This window comes from Gymnodraco acuticeps, unplaced genomic scaffold (genome assembly GCF_902827175.1).
Source record: "Gymnodraco acuticeps unplaced genomic scaffold, fGymAcu1.1, whole genome shotgun sequence".
Taxonomy (NCBI): Eukaryota; Metazoa; Chordata; class Actinopteri; order Perciformes; family Bathydraconidae; genus Gymnodraco; species Gymnodraco acuticeps.
Genome location: NW_022989982.1, coordinates 1040418 through 1062493, shown reverse-complemented (window position 1 = coordinate 1062493; position 22076 = coordinate 1040418). Strand labels below are relative to the sequence as shown.

At 41.1% G+C, this 22076-nt stretch overlaps 1 protein-coding gene across 1 annotated transcript; it reads right to left on the bottom strand.

Annotated features, from left to right (window-relative positions):
• Positions 1 to 7610: 7610 nt before the first annotated feature.
• eef1e1 (eukaryotic translation elongation factor 1 epsilon 1) lies at positions 7611 to 14967 on the bottom strand. Its single transcript, XM_034212130.1, has 4 exons — positions 14860 to 14967; positions 13988 to 14185; positions 11523 to 11618; positions 7611 to 8530 (listed from the first exon to the last, which is right to left on the bottom strand). The coding sequence occupies exons 1-4, from the start codon at positions 14941 to 14943 to the stop codon at positions 8387 to 8389; spliced, it is 522 nt and encodes a 173-aa protein (XP_034068021.1). The 5' UTR covers positions 14944 to 14967; the 3' UTR covers positions 7611 to 8386.
• Between the last annotated feature and the right edge of the window lie 7109 nt (positions 14968 to 22076).

The window sequence follows — 22076 nt, the reverse complement described above, 5'->3', positions numbered from 1 at the left end:
CAATTTCACACCAGCCTTGTTTGCGGGTGTTTTTTCCGAGAGGCCCGCGATCAGCTGTGTGTCATGTGCTGTTAAATGTTGCCTGAATGAGGAGTGTGATTTGCTTTTTTATGGAGATCAAATGCTGTTAACATTGTGTTCAAACACACAGTGTGTACATCTGTGACTATCCCTCTGGGTCACTGACTTCAGGCAGGATCTTAACCATTTTTAATGGAGATACATTTCCTTTAATAAGTTTAAACATCAGTAATGTATTTCTACTCTACTACCACGCTCTTCACTGTCACTTCTGACATGCAACTGTTGGATTTGAGGCTCTGAATGGAGGCCCCTGGCCCTTCACTCTGACAACAAGGCCCACTGGCTATTGTACTACAGGGAGGCTGTAATTCATTTCATGGGATACAGCCAGTGAAAATAAAAGCGGCCCTTAACAGCACACTCTGCAAATTGGAAAATTAGCTTGTCTTTAACCTTTCAGCGATCTGTTTGTCTTCTGCTTATCCATGCCTGTCACTGTTAAACACACACGCCTGCGTACTCAAAACACTAAATCTACCCTTGAGCTGAACTTCTTTTATATTTGAACTGTTGTATTATTTTGTGAGAAAACATATGAATTGATTTTAACGGTTCATATTGCTGCCTTTACTCCACTTTAAACTGCAAGAAATGGGTTAAGGATGTCACTCAATCTTTGAAAATTGCTTCATTTTATTCACAAATAAATGTCTATGTATACAATATGATGTGAACATGCAAAAACTTGTGAAGAGCAAATCTTCTAGTAAGGTAATGCAAGTTTGTCTTTAAATTATTTAAAATGTTACGAGACGAATGTAACACCATAAATCATTTTAATTTGTGTCATGTATTTCTCTGTATTTGATATTTGTTGGACGAAAAGCTTCTATCTACAGACACAGAATGACTCAGGTCAGAAGCACTGATGGCGTGTGTGTGTGTGTGTGTGTGTGTGTGTGTGTGTGTGTGTGTGTGTGTGTGTGTGTGTGAGTTGGCGGGGGACTGTCTCTGCCAGATTGTAGCTCTATGCCCTTAGTCCAGTAGATAACCAGTCAGCAGTGAAGCCACCCTCGTAGCACACGTACTCAAAGAGTGAAATGTGTTTCTGCTTCATAATCACGTCCCTTCAAAATAGTATAGTGGAAGATAAGCCACAGAAGGATCATGGACTCTCAAAAGATGGACCTTATATTTTCATCTGACAATTTTGGCTACTTTCTGAAACAATAATCCAAGATTACATTACATTACATTGCATTTAGCTGACGCTTTTATCCAAAGCGACTTACAATAAGTACATTCGACCAGGAAGACACAACCTTGAAGAAAACAGAATCATATAAGTACATCAGGTTTCATAGAGCCAAACATTTCAAGTGCTACTCAACTGGCTTTAGGTAAGCCAGTCCTTTATTAGTATAAAAGTGCTTCGTTAATAGTTCTAACGCTCGAAGTGGAGTCGAAAGAGATGAGTTTTCAGTTTGATAATTCCCATTTTATGCAGCAGTTGGCCAGTGAGTTTCAAATTCTTGACACAATCATTTAAAGTCATTTTTCTTTCCAACAAATAAAGACTTTCCAAAACAGACCCATACTGTATATAATATAAATGATTATCATGCCTGGCCATTCTCTATGACTGCAGGCTTTAAGTGGGGTTGTTTGGATGCTTTTTTTTTTAGACAAATGATGGTTGGATTCATCTTTAAAATAGAAACAGAGCAGCTTATACCATTGTTAAGAGAAATACCTTGTATCTGTGTTGTTTGTGTGTTGTTGGATTAATCCCTGCCCAGGGCAAACTGGTGACTCTTCAGGGAGAGTTTACATTTAAATTACTGGAACTTAAGCGCATCCCTAAATTGTCTTCAGATGGATTCTCCTCTCTCTTTGTAATGAAATCAAATCTTGTAGTTTTTATGGGGAACGTATCGTGCCAGGTCATTCCTCACAGCATTCGTCTGTCAGCCGTCACCACAGCCCTGTCCTCATTAAAAATAACTAGCTGGTTCTCACACAAGAATGATAAAGTGAGGGGGGTCATTAAGTTAACAACTCATATTCAAAGTTAATGATATGAAACCTTGTTTATGTTCTATTACATTGTCGACATCGGGCCCTTGTTTTTCTAATCATTAGGGAAATGAGACGCGTTACAAAGGGAGAGTGCTCTGCATTTAACTCCAGGTTTAAATAAATTAGTCATCTCAAATTAAAACCAAAGTGTTATAATGAAAAAGGAAGGGTAAAAAAATCACCGCCATGGTGACGTATGCAGATGAGATGGAGGAATATGCAAATTGGGAGACTGTTGCTGTTTTTCCCATGGAGGTCAAATTACAGTAAATGGCTGAGGGCAGTGCTCGCTGCCCACCCAGGAGTCTCTCTATTAGCTCCTCACCCCCCCCCAAAACCCCCAACAGCCCCTCAGAATATCCTCTATGCCTATTTCAAATGCCATCCTCCCTGTGCTGCATTTTTTTTTTCAAGTACACCCCCCTGTCACAGGGTTTCAGCTGCAATTACTTTTAGTATCACTTCTCAGTAAGAAGTCCACTTCCCTGGAGGCCTCCTATCAGAACCTATTACAGCGGGGGGGCAGGCTGAAGTTAAGTGGCATGACCTGTGGGTTGGATGGAGTAGGGGGTGGGGGGGGATAAATGTATGGCTAATTTGTGGAACATTTGAATAAAGGGATGAGGATTGTGATGGGGCCGGCCACACAATGTGACGCGAATGAGAAGTCAGTTGAAGACCAAGCGTACCATAGCATGGAAGCACTTTAATAGTGAAGTTAAAAAATGTTTTACATTTAATAATATTTTTTAACATTTTCGACCTATGCTACAGGATCGTTTTCTGAACTCATTCAGCTGAGTGGGTCCCCTCTTCTTCGCTTTTTTGCCGACTTCGCCCGTTATTCACCTCTTACCCCCAGGCCAAAACCATAACCCCATGAATGGGTGCATGACCACACACACACACACACACACACACACACACACACACACACACACACACACACACACCCACACACACACACACACACACACACACACACACACACTCGTAGACTGAAAAATGCAAAGAAGCTGCAGCTGAGGTTGATCAGCAGAAGGGTGAGGAGCAATTGAGGCGGCTAATTCAACAACATTTATCCGTGTGTGTGCGTGAGAGAGACTTAAGGTGCAATCTTGTGCTATCTCCTTGCCCCGGGTCACACATATGTACTTAAGCACCATCGTGCCGAATCAGCCACCCATCTCTCTGATTGATGAGCTGAGTAGTTGCATCTCGTAAAAACTCTGCTCTCGCTGCACACCTGGGATCCTTATGCAATCCCAAGTGAGGCTGCAAGAGAAAGAAAGACAGAGGGAATAAAAAGCTTAGGAAGTTTTGCCGGCATAAATGCATACATATGGTAAACTGGTATTTGCAGATCCACGTTAGTGATCTAAAGCGCTCTGAGGCACAGTTTGAGGTAAGCAATCAAACAGATGTTTGATTCAGTTAAAATAATGATGTCTCTTCCACAGATGGTGACGAAAGAGAAGATCAGCATATATTTCCATAGGACCATGAGAGAAGCATTCGCTAGCTAATCATAAAGTTAAAGGAGAATTCTATTTTATTACAACTTTGGTTTTATTTTCTAAGCAATAACTGTGTTTACATTCTTTAATTTAGTTTATGGGAAGATACACCTTGTGCCATTACTGAATATGGGACTATTTTACTACCGTTGCCATTTTTATATCGATTCATTCAATTTTAGCCAGCTGTGTGTTACTAATAGGAGAGATTAACTGAGAACATATTTCCTTTTTTAACTCTCTACAACCTCTACTAGCATCAAAACATGTTTGAGAAAACATAAGTAGCCCATGCTAGGGTCCCCACATTGTATCTATGTTGCCGGCTTAGCCCTACATGTAGTTATCTGTACAAGTGTACGTTAGCTAGCTCCAGTCGTGTTTGGCTAACCTTGCTAACCTTGGGTTTTGTCTATAACCTGTATGAGGTTCTGGCTCTCCATGTTTCCTGCTCCTTTAAAGTTACATTTCTGTTCTGCACGTCTACAGGAACGACTTTACTACAAGAACGTGTTGTGAAAAACACATGCGCCCCCTCCCTCCTTGTGTCCGTCATAGCTGCATCCTTGCTCATACACTCGTGTAATTGCAATAGACAATCAGATGCCATCTTTATAGGCGCATGGTACAACTGTCACATAGTGTAAGGCCGCGATAAAGCACGGCCGATAAGTCCTGTCAAAAGATCTTACGGCATGCTAACGCTCCCTTCACCACCATGCAGTGTTGATTGTTCCTCTGAATCAGTCAGCCAGAGACGGGGGTCCTGTTCTGAGCAGATGTCGCGGACGATGTGCTTCCGTCTCCCTGATGTGGTTAATAAGATGTAATGAACGGTGGTGGCCGCTGCATGGCTGTTTGTTGTTGCGTGGGTGGAGCGGATCTGATATGGTTAGTAAACCCAAGGTGACAAAGGTGTTGGGATATGATGAGGAGGTGACATCGGGTAAAAGCTCAACACTTGACTTCCAGGGAGAAGGGAGGCCCGGCCTGCTTACTACACTCGGACCCCCGGAATAGACCCTTGCCCCCAGAGGCCTATCGCTGTCACACAGAAAACCAATTGCCTCCGATATTGTCCTGCTATGATCCCAATGAATCTATTAGTCCACGTCTCCTTCAAAATATTGTAGTGTTGCTGGAAGATAGAACTGTCAGATCATCAGCTCTTTAAAGATAACTTAATTTTAAGCCATATGAAATTTGACGGTGACTGGGAGGTGACACATGATGACATGCAACAAGGTTTCAAAACTTTGATTCGTCGACACAGTTCAGTGATCTTGTCACGGTGTTCCAGGCTAGTTCGATAACATCTTGATTTCAATCATGTGTCAGAGTGCATGATATCAATTTAAAGGCATGCCACTGTATAACATTTTGTTTGTTCTGGCGGATCGTACTGTAGCAGCACATTATAACACTGTGTTCAGTACAAAATGGGTATTTTCAACAAAATACAGAAACATACTGTTACCAAAAGAGAGTTGAGCCATTCAGTAAAAATGACCTTCTCTTAATTTGCTTTTAATGATATGTTGGTTTTCTTGTGCTTCTTCTCGGTGTAGATTGCATAAAAGTGCTTCGATGTATCTCTGTATATTACTATTGTGCCAAATGTAGGCTCATTATCTCAGTGTATTGGCCTTTAAAGAACAACGTCTTCAATGTTTTGCAGATTAAGTGGGTTAAATTGTAGGAGTCAGCAATGAAGACTGAATTCACACTTAAAATATAACTTTTTCATTTCAGTTAAACCTGAACTACAGTTGAAGCCACCAAAGTGTTCACAGCTTTTTAGACCTCTGCCCCTTTATGCCCAGCTGGAGAGAGACAGAGACAGAGTAATCAGCAGATACTGATGATAATCCTACCTGGTGAGGGAGAGGTCAAAGGTCAACAAGGCTGCCGGGGGGGTACAGTTGGTAAAGTGGGTGGCTCTTGAGTGTGTCGATCCAGGCCCCCCCCCCCCCCCCCCCCGCCTGCAGAGTGGAGCTCCTCTCCCCTTCAGAAGTGGGGGGGAAGGTCGCCTCTAATTGGCTGCTCTGTCCTGGTCACCTGCTGGGCCTCGTCCCTGCGTCCGGCTCTGACTGAGAGAACTCAACACACCAGCTTTTTAAAATTCTGCCAACAGTCAGCACAGTGACACACAACAAAAGAGGACTTTCAAAATGACTGACAAGATATATTTTAGAGTTGGATTTAATTTCAAGTACTTTGAAGAATATCCTGGAGTATATTTAGTACACTAAATGATGAAAATATGACCACATTTTTCAACCATTTGTGATGATCGGTTCCTGTTTTTTTAAAACCAAAGTCTGATTGACAGATGAAACTTAAAATATAAATGTACTTATTTTATTGACAATTATGTAAAATTCAACATCAATTAAAAAATGCTACAGTAAGTGAACAAATTCAAGCAAACATATTTTAAAGCATCTGTTTTATAGTGTAGAACTGTACTTAACTACCAATGGGCGTGTAGACGTAAATAACTTTTTTGCCTACAAATAAAGTACAGTTTCTTCTGTAACCATAGCAACACCACAAATACTGTGCATAAAGAACAACTTGCCCAGAAGCAACTTTTGTGGGCTCGAGCTTAATTAATTACATTTCTGAAATAAGAATAACTGTGTGACGCTGCACATTGGAAACAGCATTCCAACCAAATGTTAACATAACAAGAGGACAAGGGTTTCTTTAACGCGAAACCACATCATAAAGTACCCCAACGAGTCACAAGGCTCTCTCAAATGACTGCAAGCTGTTTTTATCCTTCACAACTTCACAACAATTGCCGCAAACACACAGCAGGCTGTCTTAACGGAAATCCATTGAACTCTGTCTTGTGGCTGGTTTTCGCAAAACAAATTCAAAAAGGATGCTTCACACTGACACATCTGCAGAGAAAAGGGGTCATGAGCTGTGGATGCCTTTGATTTATTTGCACCAGATGAACATTATGGCAGCATCAGATTATGAGGAGCATGTTAAGATTGGGGAAGGGGAAAAGTGTGTCTGAAAGCATTTTAAAGTTACAATTTGAAGATCTCAGTAATTGTGGAAATAACTGAAAGTGTGCTTTTGGAATTTAAATCCCAACTGTACATTGCTTATTGTTTTCCCCTACAAACGTCGCCACCAGCTATTTATATATTTCATTTTTTCCCTGCAACTTACTTGGACTTCTATGTTTTTTGGACTATTTAATCTTTTCATGTTAAGTAAAGTGGGTGTTGCATTGTTCGAGGAACCTGAAACTTAATTTTCTTGTCTCCAAAAACTACACTTTTGCACATTTGATAAATAATTTGAGTCCAGGCACTACATCCATTATCACACATGCAGTTGGGCCATTGTCAATCACCATTGAGTTACCTTAACTCAATGAGATTTATTTTTTAATGACTACTTATCATTAACAGGTCCTGCCCCCACAGGCACGACTTGGCCTGTTAACGGTGATAATAGCAAACACCCAGCCAGCAGCAGTAAGGCTTTCTGAGGCACGGATCATTGTTCACATGTCACAAAAAGATCCCTCGGCCTCTGGGTGCTCTTTTCCCTCTCTCTGTGGCCTCCCTCCCTCCCTCTCTCGCTGCCTCCCTGCGTCCTTCTCTCTCCAGCAGCCCCGTGGGAGCGCAAGGGTTGAAATGACACACAGTGGCTGCTGTCGCCCAGGGGCCCGGGTTCTGGCCTTGGCTGGCTGGATCTGTGTGGCAGCTGGTGAGCCCGCTGCCCTCCCTCTGGCCTGCAGCATCAACAGTGGTGGTAGTGGGACTGATTGGAGCCTCACTCTGATCTCTGAGCTGCTCACTGCTGCCCACACGACTGGTGGAGAGGCAGTGGGACGCAAAGAGGATGCAATCAGGAGCACTCACACTAAACTGCCCACTGAAATGGCTGTATGAAAACAATCTTAAGAATAAAATGTCCTGAAAGAGATGTGAGCTGAGAGATGACAGAACAATGTGGACTCAGTGACTGTGCACATTATGGGGTTATGGTTTTGAACCAGTAACCACTTTTATTTAGACAAACTGTTGCTGTAAATGCATTGATATGGCATGAAGGACGCTGCTTTTCCTAAGGACATTTTATTAAGTCTTGATTCTATTACATGTTCATAGCTCAGATTAAACAAAACAAAAATAATCACCATTTATAAATAGAAACACCTTTCAAACAAGCTAGCAGCACTTCAAAACCATACAGCCTTCCCTTTGTAAACAACTTCCAAAAGTCCCACAAAATAATTTTAAAAAAAAAGAAATTAGACCAATGTTGCTGTCTCACACTGATTCAAGGTTAAGACACCAAACGTCCCATAAATATTTTAATCAGGAAGGAAAATATTGAGAGGTTAAGACAACCTTCTTTCTTCCACTTCCAACTAATTGTTAAAGTCAGATGTTAATGGAAAAAAAAATATAATAAAAAATTAAAATGAAGTGAATTTCATTTTTATTAGCAGGCAATCCCTTAAAGGAGTTTCAGTACCTCAGGCTGTTAGGGCGGCGTTAGCTCTTCCTGGTTAAACACCATTTAAAAAGTCTAACAGGAAGTGTACAGGTTTGCGACCGGGACAAGACATTAAGGCAGGAATCGTGAAATAAAATACGTTGGATACAGATGTGGGAAAGTCCTCAGATAGGGATGATGATGTAAAACACTTTTAGATATTTTGCCCAGGTCTGGTCCAAAAGACAGACCAGCTCGTAATGTATCATGCTGGGAGGGGGGAGGGGGGGGGGGTCTCAGTGGTGTTTGCTGGTGTAGATTCTGTTCCTCAGCACAACGAGAGGGGGGAGGTGGTGTCGGACGCCGGGGCAGCGCTGAATGTGGTCGAACCATCGGGCGACGTTCACATACTGCTCCTTCTCCTGGACTGACAGATCCACCTGGGTGAAAGAGAAAGGGCTTTTTGATATAAAGAAAAAAAAACATAAACCACTTTTTTGTAATATATACAATATATACAGTTTGCTATAAATATAAAAGGCATAGTGCTGTAATACATGAAATACATTTATTTTGGACCAGCCAATATTTATTTGGAGCTGAAACAATTTGTTGACCAAAGAAAAATAATCACAAATATTCATATAATCAATTAATAATTGAATAATTGAATCTTCAGTGTTTCCCCTATATACAAATAGCAGCGGTGCCCGCTGCTAGGGGGCGCCAGCCAGGTACTTTTTAAAAAAAAAATTAAAATAATAATAAGTGGCGACCCTTTTTTATTTTTGATTGTTTGTTATGTGGATTTGTAGTCTTTGTGTTACTGTATGTTCAATAAAGGTGTATTTTTGCTAAATCTTGAGACATTGCCACTGTATGTACTGACAGGGCTGATTTTTGGCATAGGGTCGCCAGATCTGGGGGGCGCTGTGCTGGTAGCTCTGGGAGGGGAAAAAACATTTTTGACCGTTGGCGCTCATCCTAATTTTTGGCCTTGATGTAACAACATTCATAATTAAGTAAATGTAACACCCTTTTCACCCCGGTTACACTTTTAATTTGCCCTGTACAATGGACGCTGCAAGTGATGAAAGTGGGGGATGTTGGCTTAGCCAGCCAAAGTGCGAGCGTGGAAGCGAGAGAGCGAGCGAGGGAGAGAGAGAGAGAGAGGGTGCACCGGTACCGGCGCTGTTGTTATTAGAATCTGGTGCTAGCTGCGCTAATGGATATAAGAAGTAGATATTTTTCTACAACCAGGGTGGAGGAGAGCTCTCCTGTCAGACTGAGAGGCTCAGTGAGGTAAAGGACTGAGTGTTTAGATAGTTAATTTTAGTCTAAGTTATCTCAGTGGGTCTCAAACTAATTATGTAAACACATTATTTCCAAGGCACTCCTTTATAATAATTAGGATAAATAAAAACAGGTTTGAAATCATTCCAATGTATATTATAGGACAATAAACCAAAAATATATTTTAAAGTTGGAGAGATACAAAAATATGCATAAATAAATAAATGTTAAGGTAAAATAAGATATAGATGAACAACAAAAATAAAATAAGTTACATTTATTTGTTATTGGCTATGGTAGGTTATTGGTTATGTTCACATACTTATATTGATTATTAAAATGTAAACCAATCTTTTTCAGATGGGTGTTTAGAGTTGTACCCCCTGGATCAGGTCTCTAGTAATTGTGTGCACCAGATTGAAGCATTTTATTTTAAAAATGTTCAAACAAATCTTCCCGGGTGGGCAGACCCCCGGACCCCTCTAGAGGAGGTGATGTCCACCCCCCAATTAAAACATGTTCATACAATACTGAATACAGTTGAAGCCATTTTGACGTCTATTACCTATGTCAATAAGTTTCTGTTTTTGTAGTGTATTTGTCTTTTGCAGAGATTTTTCATTTATTCTTTATATATAAAATCTCGCCTTGGGCAGCAAATTGTCTAGAACCGGCACTGGTACTAAGCCTCAAGAGCCTTTCTTGTGCTGGCAGACACAAATAAATAGGTGGGGCGCACTTCGCACACACTAAAAAATTGCACGCGCTCCACGCTCACATTATACTGGACCCACGTGCCTTAGCACCGCTGCTATGACTCCATCCTAGGGGAAACACTGATCTTAAAAGATAAACTGAATATCTTTGGGTTTTAGACTGACAAAAACTAGACATTTAAAGACACTAACTGGGATCTAATAGTTTCACAATTTTGATTTACCATTATTTTGTATAAATGAAGGATAAATATTTCTTTTTTTTGCTTCTGACTTTTTCAGATTTTTGTTTCTTTTGTTTTTGCTAAAATACTTTGACTTCTTCAGGCTTCAAGTTAACTGTACTGTACTGCTTATTCACACCATTAAGGAGCTATCCGTTTAAAAATAATATCATATTAATGTTTTCTTCAATTTGGTGCTAAAATAAAACAAAAAAGGATAATACCAGAACTTATTGGGACATCTTTGGAAAAATCGTATTAGACGTGTTCCTTTTCATTCTCTCATTAACTGGACTGAGACAACCTCCAGGGTGGGGCTCGCTGACCCCGTGTCCCCGAGGTTAAAACCCGCACTGATTGAAACCAAAGTGACGCTCTTCTGCCTGGTGGCGGGGGGGCAACGTTCCATCTCCGCCACAACCACTGACATCTCTCAACATGTGAGCGCTCCCTCCCTCCCTCTGTCCCATCCCGTCTCCCCCATTTCTGGTCTCACTTTCTTTGAATACTGGAAGGCATAACGAACTTCCTTTTCCCTAGTCTGAGGCTTAAGACATCACTTTGTGCCACATTACTTTACTTCTCTGAAGAGAAGTGGGAATGTGTTTACAACCAGTGTGTTCTTTGCCAACTTGTTCTCGGTTCCCTTTGGCCATATGACTGGTCTAATTGTGTGTTATGCGCTGTGACAAATTGCTTATTAAAGTTGCGGTTTGACTGAAGTGAGTGCTGATAGGGAGGGAAAGGATGGATGAAGGGATGGATGGAGACCTTGGAAAATGGTGGTGAGAACGGCACAGAGACACATCAAATCAATCACATTTACCCCTCAATGTTCAATTTCATGTGACTGTAGAAAACTAGGGACATATAACATCTACGTCTTTCCAATTTAAGCGTCTTTTTTTAAGTTTCAGTCATTTTAACTTAAAAAAATATTGAAATGTGTCCTAGAGGTTCACCTGAATGGGCAACAGTTTATCTACATACACACAAGTTAGGTTACATATAAGGAAATATAAAATGTACCTTTTTTTTTTTTTAAAGTGAAAAGTTAACTGACCCTAAGCTAACTTGAATTAAATCCAAATCTCCTTTAACCATCTCGCTTCTTTTAAGACTCAACAATGTTAAAATGATAATAACCTACCAAATCTGAATGGTGTGACACTTAAAGATGTTAAAGAAAATGCACTTACTATGATTGGATGTATTCCAAAGTACATGAAAGTGTCCGCTAAGGTGAACTGGTTGCCCGCCATGTAGACCTTGTCTTGCAGGTAGAGGTTGAGGTCCTGCAAGAAGAATGTTCACAACATTACCAGCTATGCAAATGAGGTCATTAATTTATGCATCACGGAACGCATTTCTATGTAAACACGCTTGTCTTGACACAACTGATGAATGCATTAGGGGGGGAAATTACATTTGCATGAATCGCTAATGAAGACTGTCGTTGTTGTTGGCCATGAATTATATTGCATCTCACTAAACACTGTTATGGATTTATTGTACAAATTGACTCTTTAAGGCATTGCTTACAAAAAAAAGAGAAGGTAAATATATGCAGCTCCTTGAAATAAAATGTATATTAAAATCTCTTTCTGGACAGATCTTCAGTATAAGGGGGAATGACAGCAGGTTTGTTAACCTATATATCTGTGTGTGCGTGAGGTCCGTGAGTCCTAGCTAGCGTGTGTGTCTGTGTGCTATGTGGGTAGGAATAATATGTAACCTGAGGGGGTTTAGCATCCCTCCCCATAACTGGCGACCTAGCACAGATGCTGTACAAAACAGGCTATTTGTTTACTCCGCTACTAAACTTGGGCATCGTGATGTGTTTTTCTCAGTCCATGTCTGTGCAAAGTCGTGCATGGAAGTGCTGGTCCCAGGGGAAGGGACCATCTTTAGCACTTGTACATTGTGAGAAGGGAACACTCCACGCACACAGAGCATCTTGGGGGCAAATGGAGTTATTGTGCGGCAAGAGTGGGTGATGCCAAACAAGGCATGAAGACTGCAGACTTCCTCCCCTTCCACAGTCAGACCCTGGCTTCTCCTAGCCTACAGCCATGGAGCTGAAGCCCAGTGGAGCATCAGAGGACAGGCAGCTCTCCTTCCACCCCCACCCAGCACATGGAGCTCCAAACCTGGGTTCTTCTCCACCTGCCCCCTCCTCAACTGCACACTCTTATTGTAGACACATTTGGATAAAGCAATGCAGGCAAAGTTTATAACATAATTTACAGACTATTACTCCACAACAACCGGGTCAGGGGCAGAAACTTTCCGAAACTCATAACAATATAAACAAAGTGTTTGCCCTTTGGGTACGTTGTGTACAGGCAGGAAAAGCACAGCTGTTCATTTTTACATTACACAGAAATAGAACTAATAAATAAATATGAATACCCCAAAGTATATTTGCATTACTATTGCAATGCATTATATGTCTCTGGGCGCATTTCTTTGTGATATACTTTTCTACTCTTGATAGTTTGTGACTGCTGTCAGAATACTCCACAGACACTTCTCTATTTTAACCTCACAGTTACTGTCTCAACACAACGTTGAACTGGTCCTGTGCGTTCAGGAAACCATTACTGGTGTCCCCAAGCTCAGACATTTCTAAATTAAGAAGTTTGAATACCATAAGGCTAAATGTGAAGGGAGATTCTTGTGCAAAATAAAGTATGTATTCTTCCTTTAAATTGTGTAATGCAATACATCTATTCAAGATGTTGGTGGTCTCCTTTGACTAAAGACAGTGGGAACTGACCTTGGTGTAATTGGCTGTATTTTAGAAAATGTTGCTTCATAAAACCAAACAACTGCTGTGGCGGCAGGAAGCCACCCTGCCTAATTGGTTTAAGGTGACAGACATTCTCCAATATTCATTTAACTTCACATGACATGAGTGACAAGATGCCCACTTCAGAAACAGGTCTCAACTATGAGCTATTCTTATTTGCATCCTGGGGTGAGAAAGTTTAACAAGTCCTGCAGACAATTTCTGTGTCTGGACAATTTAATGGGAGATGACTAGTGTGCTTGAGAGAAGAGTGTTAAAGACGGAGCTAGAGCAGCGGGACAGGACAGGGGGCACCAGGCACCAGAACTGAGCTGCTCAGGGCGACTTCCTTCTGTAAGTGGCACCATTAAAATATTTAAGAGGCCTGTCCAGATAACATGCTGCCACACCGCATGACTCCTCAGCCATGCCTCAATAGTGTGTCATGCTGAGACACACACACACACACTTCATGCTGACATGACAGTGCCAAGAGGCGCCCAGCGTCCAGCAGACCAGCGGCTGCCGATCCATTTCACGCTGACTGGCGTCAGGCACATTAAAGCGTTTTCCTCTGTCGTGTGGGGCCATGTCACTGAGGGCCATACATCAGTCTGTATTCCTGTTGCTGGAGTTTTAACAAGACAAACACACACACAGTAGCCTCACTGGTGTACACAGAGAGTGGATGTGAGAGAAACTAAAATGCAAAAGTCGGGAATGATTTCTTTAAATTATTGTCCTTTCACAAATCCTAGCTTGGGAACAACCAATAAAATCAGGGAAAATCGTAGGTACAGTTTCATCAGAGTCTTAAGTTATAATACAACAGCTATTGCAATTCGGAAACAACAACAATTTCTTCTTCTCTACCTTCAGGATGGCCTTCGTGTCTTCCTTCGTGCATCCATCCAGCTTGGTGACCCTGTACTCCAGCCACTGCTGCACCACAGCCCTGCTCTCTGCAGAGTCTCCCAGCAGGTTTGGGCGCTTGGCCTCCTTCACCAGGTGAGAGGCGATGGTCCCCAGCCCTACCAGCGGAGGACCATTGTTATTCTGTAGCACAGGCACCTGCATGGAGAGGGCAATGAGATGGAGACAGTGAAAAACAGAGAAATCTATTTATTCATTCAAATTCAGACACAATTAACTATCAGACATCATCTTTGCTTTAAACACCTTTTAAAAAGGTGCTTAATGTTGATTTAGTTCTAAACACAGAAAAAAGCACCCTTGATCACTTTACACATGTATTAATAAAGTAGTATGCCTCTGAAGAAGTAAATGCATGTGAATATCCATTTTTCATTTATTAAAATTAATTAATTAAATGAGGTCGAGTTTCTAAAGTATTCATATGCAAGTAGGATAATTTATGGTGCTACAGAAAGTGACAGCTCTCCCCTCATCAGTTGACATTAATGGACGGGCATGCGCACAACATTGAGCTATTTCCATTGTGCCGAGTTGTAGAAATAAAACATCTGGTATTAAATGTTTCTGCCTGGTTTTTAGTATCGTTATCAAGCCCAACTGACGACAACACTACTGACTCAAGACTGATAGTAACATTTAGAAAAGCCACTGAACTGCCAGTATTGTAATAACACATGACTAGCTTGTTAGCACTCTCTAGCTAGCTAGTAGCTACTGTGTGCTAATTACATAGATTACAAGTGTCCTATAAGATAAAACACCGGTTTAAAGGCAACATTGGACCCAACAAGGATGTATTCTCGTGTCACCTTTTTGTCCCCCTGTGTGCTGTACTTGTTCGGCTTTTTCAATCCTAAATATTTCTCCAGCGATGATAGCTCCCGTAACGCCATGTTTCTGACTGTCGGAGGGGCAGTGCCGTGTGAGTGCGATCTGATTGGCTAAAATACTCAACTCCTGCCCACTATGATTTGACTGACGTGCAAATTAACCAATAGGAACACAGTAAGCAAGTGTGTCACAACATTGCATCAGTGGATGAGCCATCATCTCTTCAAATAAAAAATAGAATATAATTGAATAAAATAGAATAAGTTAATTATTATGAAAATGACGGGCAAACCTCAATATAATAATATAATAATAATACAAATAATAATACAAATAATAATATAACAAATATGATTTAATTACTTTTTATTTTCAAAGTTTTTATTAATAAAGTCTCAAGTGCTAGAGAAAAGTGTTCCTGTCTGTCTGTCTGTCTGTCTGTCTGTCTGTCTGTCTGTCTGTCTGTCTGTCTGTCTGTCTGTCTGTCTGTCTGTCTGTCTGTCTGTCTGTCTGTCTGTCTGTCTGTCTGTCTGTCTGTCTGTCTGTCTGTCTGTCTGTCTGTCTGTCTGTCTGTCTGTCTGTCTGTCTGTCTGTCTGTCTTGACAGTCCGTCCCAGCTGTGACATTTTGTGTGTTTTCTGTTTGGATTTGCACTGCACTCCTACGATTTCTCCATAATGAAATGTCCCCTGTCAGTCAAAACTGGGCTTATTAAGTATATATGTCCAAATGCGTGTGTATTCTCCGGTATGTACTTGTGTGTGTGTTTGTGACACTATAGAGTATGACAGCTTATTTTATCTTTCATCCCCAGCTGTCTCACTATGTAACAGCTCACCTGGATTACAAGGCTCGAGGTTATCGGTGACTGCAGCAATACAAATCAAATTAATATTTTATCTCTGGATTTTTATTGATGTTATTAAGACTGAAGTAAAAATATTCAAGACATGGATGTATTAAGGAAGACAGGAGAGGCTGGGAGTCCAAACTGAAGACCGCTGTGATTTTCCTACAGTGACATGTCAACATTTTTTCCATGGAAAAGGCCTTAGGGGGCCAACAGTAATATTAATTAAATTAATCTATATGTCTTCGCTAGCAAATCTTTTATCACAGCTAGACTACAAGGAAATATTGCTACTTGGAGATTTTAACTGGGACTGGTTAACTGCAGTGTCAGAGGATTTTAAAAACCTTTGTATCTCTTTGAATGTTACTCAGATTGTTGACAGTCCTACTCGCCCTAACATTAAGTCCCCTAATAAATCCTCCCTAATTGATCTCATTTTAACTAATGCTCCCTATAAATACTTATCTGTGGGAGTATTTGCGAATGATCTGAGTGATGTTGTAGCCACAATTAGGGACACTAAGGTTTAAAAGGTTAAATCTCGTATTATTATTAAGAGAGACATAAAACATTTTGTGGAGCAGGGTTTTGTACATGATCTGTTTGGGTTTGATTGGGGAAAAATTGATCTGTGTGCTGATGTAGAAACGGCATGGTCTTATTTTTTATCTTGGTTTTATGGAGAACATTGATAGACATGCACCCCTGCGTAAATTTAGAGTAAAGGGACGAGACAATCCTTGGTTTTCTGCTGAATTGTCTAGTCTCCTACATGAGAGAAACAAGGCCTGGGCAAAGGCTAGGAGATCAGGCTCAGAGGTAGAATGACTGCGTTTTAGGCAGCTAAGGAATAGCTTCACTTCAAATGTCAAAAGTGCTAAGTCGAAGTACTATTTGTCAGTTACCACAGAAAACCTAAATAATCCTAGGAAATTTTGGAAAGCCATAAAATCGATATCCACCGGTGAGATCCGTAATGAGCTACCTCCATGCATTACCACAGCATCTGGCTCTATATCGGACAGGGCCACTATGCTAAATTGCTTTAATGAGCATTTTGTGTCCTGCGGTTCTATGTTTGATTCTGTGACTAACTCTGCTGCTGTGAACACCCCAATCCGTGACTCTGAACAATGTGGTCTGGAAAACCCTTTGAGTTGTACTCCTTTTACTGTCAATGTTGTTCATGAAGCATTATCTAAGTTAGATCCTAAGAAACCGGCTGGCCCGGACAACGTAGAACCTTTGTTTTTAAAGATAGCTGCAGATTTTATTGCTCTTCCTCTCACTACTCTTTTTAACCTCTCCCTCAGCACAAATGCAATTCCAAAAGTATGGAAGTCAGCTTATGTCTTGCCTTTGCTAAAAGGAGGGGAGGCAACTATTTTAAATAACTATAGGCCAATCTCAAAATGTTCAGTTCTGGCGAAGGTGCTCGAACGCCTAGTGAGTGAACAAGTAAAGGAGTTTTTATGTAAAAATGACATCCTGTCTAAACATCAGTCAGGCTTCAGAAAACAACATATCACCATCACTGCGACAATGAAAGTGGTGAATGACATTACGAGTATTTTAGATAATAAGCAGAGTTGTGCAGCTCTATTTATTGACCTTTCCAAAGCGTTTGACACCGTCGATCATCGCATCTTAAAGCAGAGGCTACTCAGTATTGGTATATCCAGCCATGCAGTGGGTTTTTTTGTGAACTACCTCTCTGAAAGGTCCCAATGTGTTCACTTTGATGGGCTGTCTTCTGAGTGGTTAAACATTGCTAATGGTGTTCCTCAAGGTTCTGTTTTAGGTCCACTTTTATTCTCTATATATATCAACAGTTTAGGTGAAAATGTGGATGAAGCTACTTTAAATTTTTATGCGGATGATACCGTGATGTACTGTGCAGGTCCCTCCATTCAGGAGGCTGGTGTTAAATTACAGGCTGTTTTTAACATTATTCAGACTCAGCTCGCTGAGCTTAAGCTTCTTTTAAATGTTGATAAAACCAAGGTAATGCTCTTTTCTAAAGCTAAAAAGACTACAGACACTGCTTTGGATATTGTTACTATGCAAGGACAAGTACTCAAAGTGGTTACCTGTTATAAATACCTAGGTATCTGGCTTTATGATTGTCTTACTTTTAAACTTCAGGTCATTAATCTGCTTAAAAAGCTGAGGGTTAGACTAGGTTTCTTTTTCAGAAACAAGTCCTGTTTCTCATTTGAAGCCAGGAAAAGGCTAGTCACTGTGACCTTTTTACCTGTGCTGACTATGGTGATTTGATATATATGAATGCACCTGCCCATTGCCTGGAAAAGTTGCCGCGTATCACAGTGCTCTGAGATTTGTTACTAACTGTAAAGCACTTACTCATCACTGTACCCTGTATGCCAAGGCAGGTCTGCCTTCACTAACTGTACGGAGGCTCAGTCATTGGTACATGTTCATTTATAAAGCCATGTTGGGTAAACTACCTTTTTATATCTGATCTCTGGACGAATTGAAAGTACGCCTGAGATCTCATGATGTTGTTTTATTAAATGTGCCAAGTGCTAGGACTGTCTTAGGGAAGAAAGCTTTTAGTTGTGCAGCTCCACTAAATTGGAACAGTCTGCAAACATGTTTAAAACTGAGCACTTTGGTTCCCCTGCATCATTTTAAAACTCGGCTGGGTGACATGCTGTTTGATACTCATGGTAGCTGTCTGTAAATAGAGTTTGTAAACTGTACCCTGTACATTATGTTGTATGTCATCCTTATTGTTGTTCTGTTGTTTTTATGTTACATGTGTAACTAATGTCCTGCAGGTCACCCTTGAAAAAGAGATCTTTTGATCTCAAGGGGCTTCACCTGGTTAAATAAAGGCTACAAACATACTCATGGTATTTGATTGCTTGATTAACACTTTTGTGGGTTAAAGACTACTACATAGTCTACTTATACAACATCAACTATAACATCGAAAGCCAATTGTGAATATATTGCTTTTTGTTGATAACATAATAAGAAAGCAATCAAAACCTGGGCCATGGTCTAGTCTGGAGAGTAATCTAATGTTGAGTTTCTAGGACCTTTGAATCTGAGTTGTGCTACATGTGTACCACTTCCATTGATGTTTATTGCCTTGCACATATCCATGTATCCACATCTTTCCCTTTCACTGTGTGTACTTAATATAAAAGAACAGATGATATTTTTAAACCCAATTTGTTGGGAAAAAGCTGTCCCAGAAAACAAATTAATTATAGGAATGAGTACACAGACTATCACAAATGATTAGATGCCATGGAACAAGGCACGGCTAATTCTCTGTATTATTGTTTTTTCATCTAACCTTCCTTTTTTTTGCGGTTTGTTTATAGGCTCCAGTACGTCATACACTTTTACCATAGAGGGGCTTCCATAAATGAATGCCTGCAGCGTTAAAGTGTGTCTCCTTTAACTAAATGCCTCCAAGCTGCCACATCCTGTCTGTACTCAGGCGGGCTGAGGACACCGATCCCCAGTCCCCGGGTCTAACTGTAGCCTGTGGGAGTTTTCTCATGCCGATTGTGATACACAATCCGGGGTCACATTAGTAAGGAAAATCTACAGTGGGGGTCACCGATAGTGCCGTGGGGCTTCCAAAGGCAGGCATAGCCATAAACACAGCCTCAGTCCTGGTAGATATATCCCCCTCTTCCTAGTCTGTAGCTTACAATATGCTGTTACACTGATTTGTCTAGCTGGGATGCAGGGCCACAGCCCCGCCTGTCTCCTCTCTTACCTTTCATGACCTGTGAAAGCTCTCTGACTTAATATTGTATTTTAACCACAGATGCTCGCAGAAGGAGAGGGGAGGGATTGGTTGTGAGTGGTCGACATGAACGCTGTCAGCACGGATTGGTGAAATTGCATATTGGTGCTAGGTCGGATTCCCAGCGTGCAGCGAACACGGGGACGGGAGCCAGACGGCGGGGTGACAGTTTGGGAGAAGGCTGCGAGTTGTGAGATGAAGACAGACAGAGGTATGGGGTCAGAGGGCTGCCCTTACCTTCAGCTCCTGTCAGGTTTTATTTTTGATTTCCAATAGAGCTTGATGCATGGTTGACTTTTTGAAGAAAAGTAACATGAAGACAGATTTTGGCAATTGAATAGTTAGTACATTGAGCTTTACGTTACATTAACATCTATTTGGCAGAATAGCTTTATTCAACTAATAACATTATGCTAAATTGAGGTAAAAATTGAAAGAAACTAATTGCATTTTTGGTATATGTATTTTTCTTTTTTTGATCAATTGTTTAATATAAAAATTTTTTGGACATTGTAAAATAAGTCTAACAAAAGCCTGTCACAGTTTCCCAAATGCCCCTGGCATCTTTAAACATCTACTTACAGTCCGAAACCAAAATATATGAATTTACTATCACATAAAAACTGAGAAAAAGCAACAAATGTCCTTTTATTCCACTGATCTTAACCTAGTTTCAATGTTCCCTTTTGGAAACTTAATCTGAGAACAAATCCTAAATCTTATCCCCATGACATGTTTCTCATCCACTTCCAAAGCAGACCTACTCCTCAGCCAGTGTAGTATATATATGAGTAGTGATAGTCCTGCACACAGTGTGTCTTTGGCTCTGAAGCTTCTGGCTCTTGGAGCGGAGCAGAGTCAGAGGATGCCAGAAATGTCGCACCTGCAGGCCGGGCCTTTGGGCCTTTGTGACGACAACAGTGATGGGATTATAGGAACCACCCTGCTGCTCCTTGCAGAAACAGGCACCCATAGGCTAAAAACAACAAGCTGGTCCCCCCCACTCCATCACACACACGCACACATGCAAATGAGTGTATATTCAGATATGTTTACAAGGGGGGTGGAAGGGTAGGATGAGCCAGTGACAAGAGTGTAGTGATGACATTTTTGTGACATTTCATGTCTTTCCCTTAACATTTGTGACACAAGATTAGCATTGGAAGGCATACGTGTGTTTGTGTTTGTGTTTGTGTGTGTGTGTGTGTGTGTGTTTGTGTGTGTATAGAGGGAGGGTTGTGAGTCTCGGGCTGATCAGGAGAGGCCCCGAGTCAAAAGAACAAGTAATAAAGGCAGTTTCTCTATTTCCTCCTCCTCTGCTTATGCCAGCCCACAAGGCTGAGGGACACGCTGGGGGACACAGCACCAGCTCACCAGCCCTGTCCCTGCCTCCCATCCAGCAGCAGTCACTTAGGACTATTAATTACCGCTCTGAATTTCCTACTCCTTACCCGTAGCCATCCGTGTCCCCCTCAGACAAACAACCACGGTGGGAGGATCTTGATTATTATAGCTTCTGAAAAGTCAGATTGTCTTTTATTGAAGTTGCCCACTGGCCATGCAGGTTTCTCCCTCTCTCTCTTTCTCGTCTATGAATCAGACTAAATCTAGGAGGAAACGGTTCTGCCGGAGCTCTTGCCGTGGCCGGGAGGTTGATGAGGGAGACTCCCATGTTGTTGGAGGTTTGAACTCACACAACTTACGAGAGGTTGAAGCATGCACACAAACACATGCACATGCTAAGCTCTGGCTAGAAGCTGCTAAAGCCTGTGTTTGTAGCTTCAGAATTCTTCTTTTCTGTTCTGCACTTCACCAGCAGGGAGCACTGTGGGTCTTTCAAACATCACATAGAACAGCCCTCTTCAGAGTCTGGTTGCATCCAAACCAGGATTCTGCTTTGGAAAATTGAACTTCTTTACAATCTGAAACAAAAAAGTGACTATTACAAAGAAATGGGATCATGCGGAACTTATAGGAGTATTGAAACCACTGTAACTGCATCTTGAGAAATAATTAAACCAACATTTTCCGTTTACGTTTGGTAGACACTCAAACACTGGAGCAGTACAATTTGAATTTTACATTATAAATGACTTTTAAGACTTACATATATGTGTTGACAATAGCTAATGCAAATATTTTATATATTTATAGGAACATATTCAGTTTTTCATCCATGGTTGCAGTGGCATTTCTTAAGTGCTGTGCTCTGGGGCACATTCATAACTAAGCCACTTTTTGTTGTTTTTAAAAGGTTAAAATTAACCCTCATCTTTTTGATTGCAAAGTTTTACATTCTTAAGAATCAAAGCCATATAAGAACACATTTGGGAAACCTCTGCCCAGGTCCTAATCCTCCCTCTCATCCGTCTTCATGTCTTTAACCCATTAGTTTGATTCACTACCTCTGGAGCGGGAAAGTGAAAGCTCAGGCCGGCACTTGTCTCTCCTATGACTGTGTCCACTATATCCCTTCTGCTTGGCACTTTATGGCCTGCTGAAGAGGGGTGGAAGGGGCATGTGTGTGTGTGTGTGTGTGTGTGTGTGTGTGTG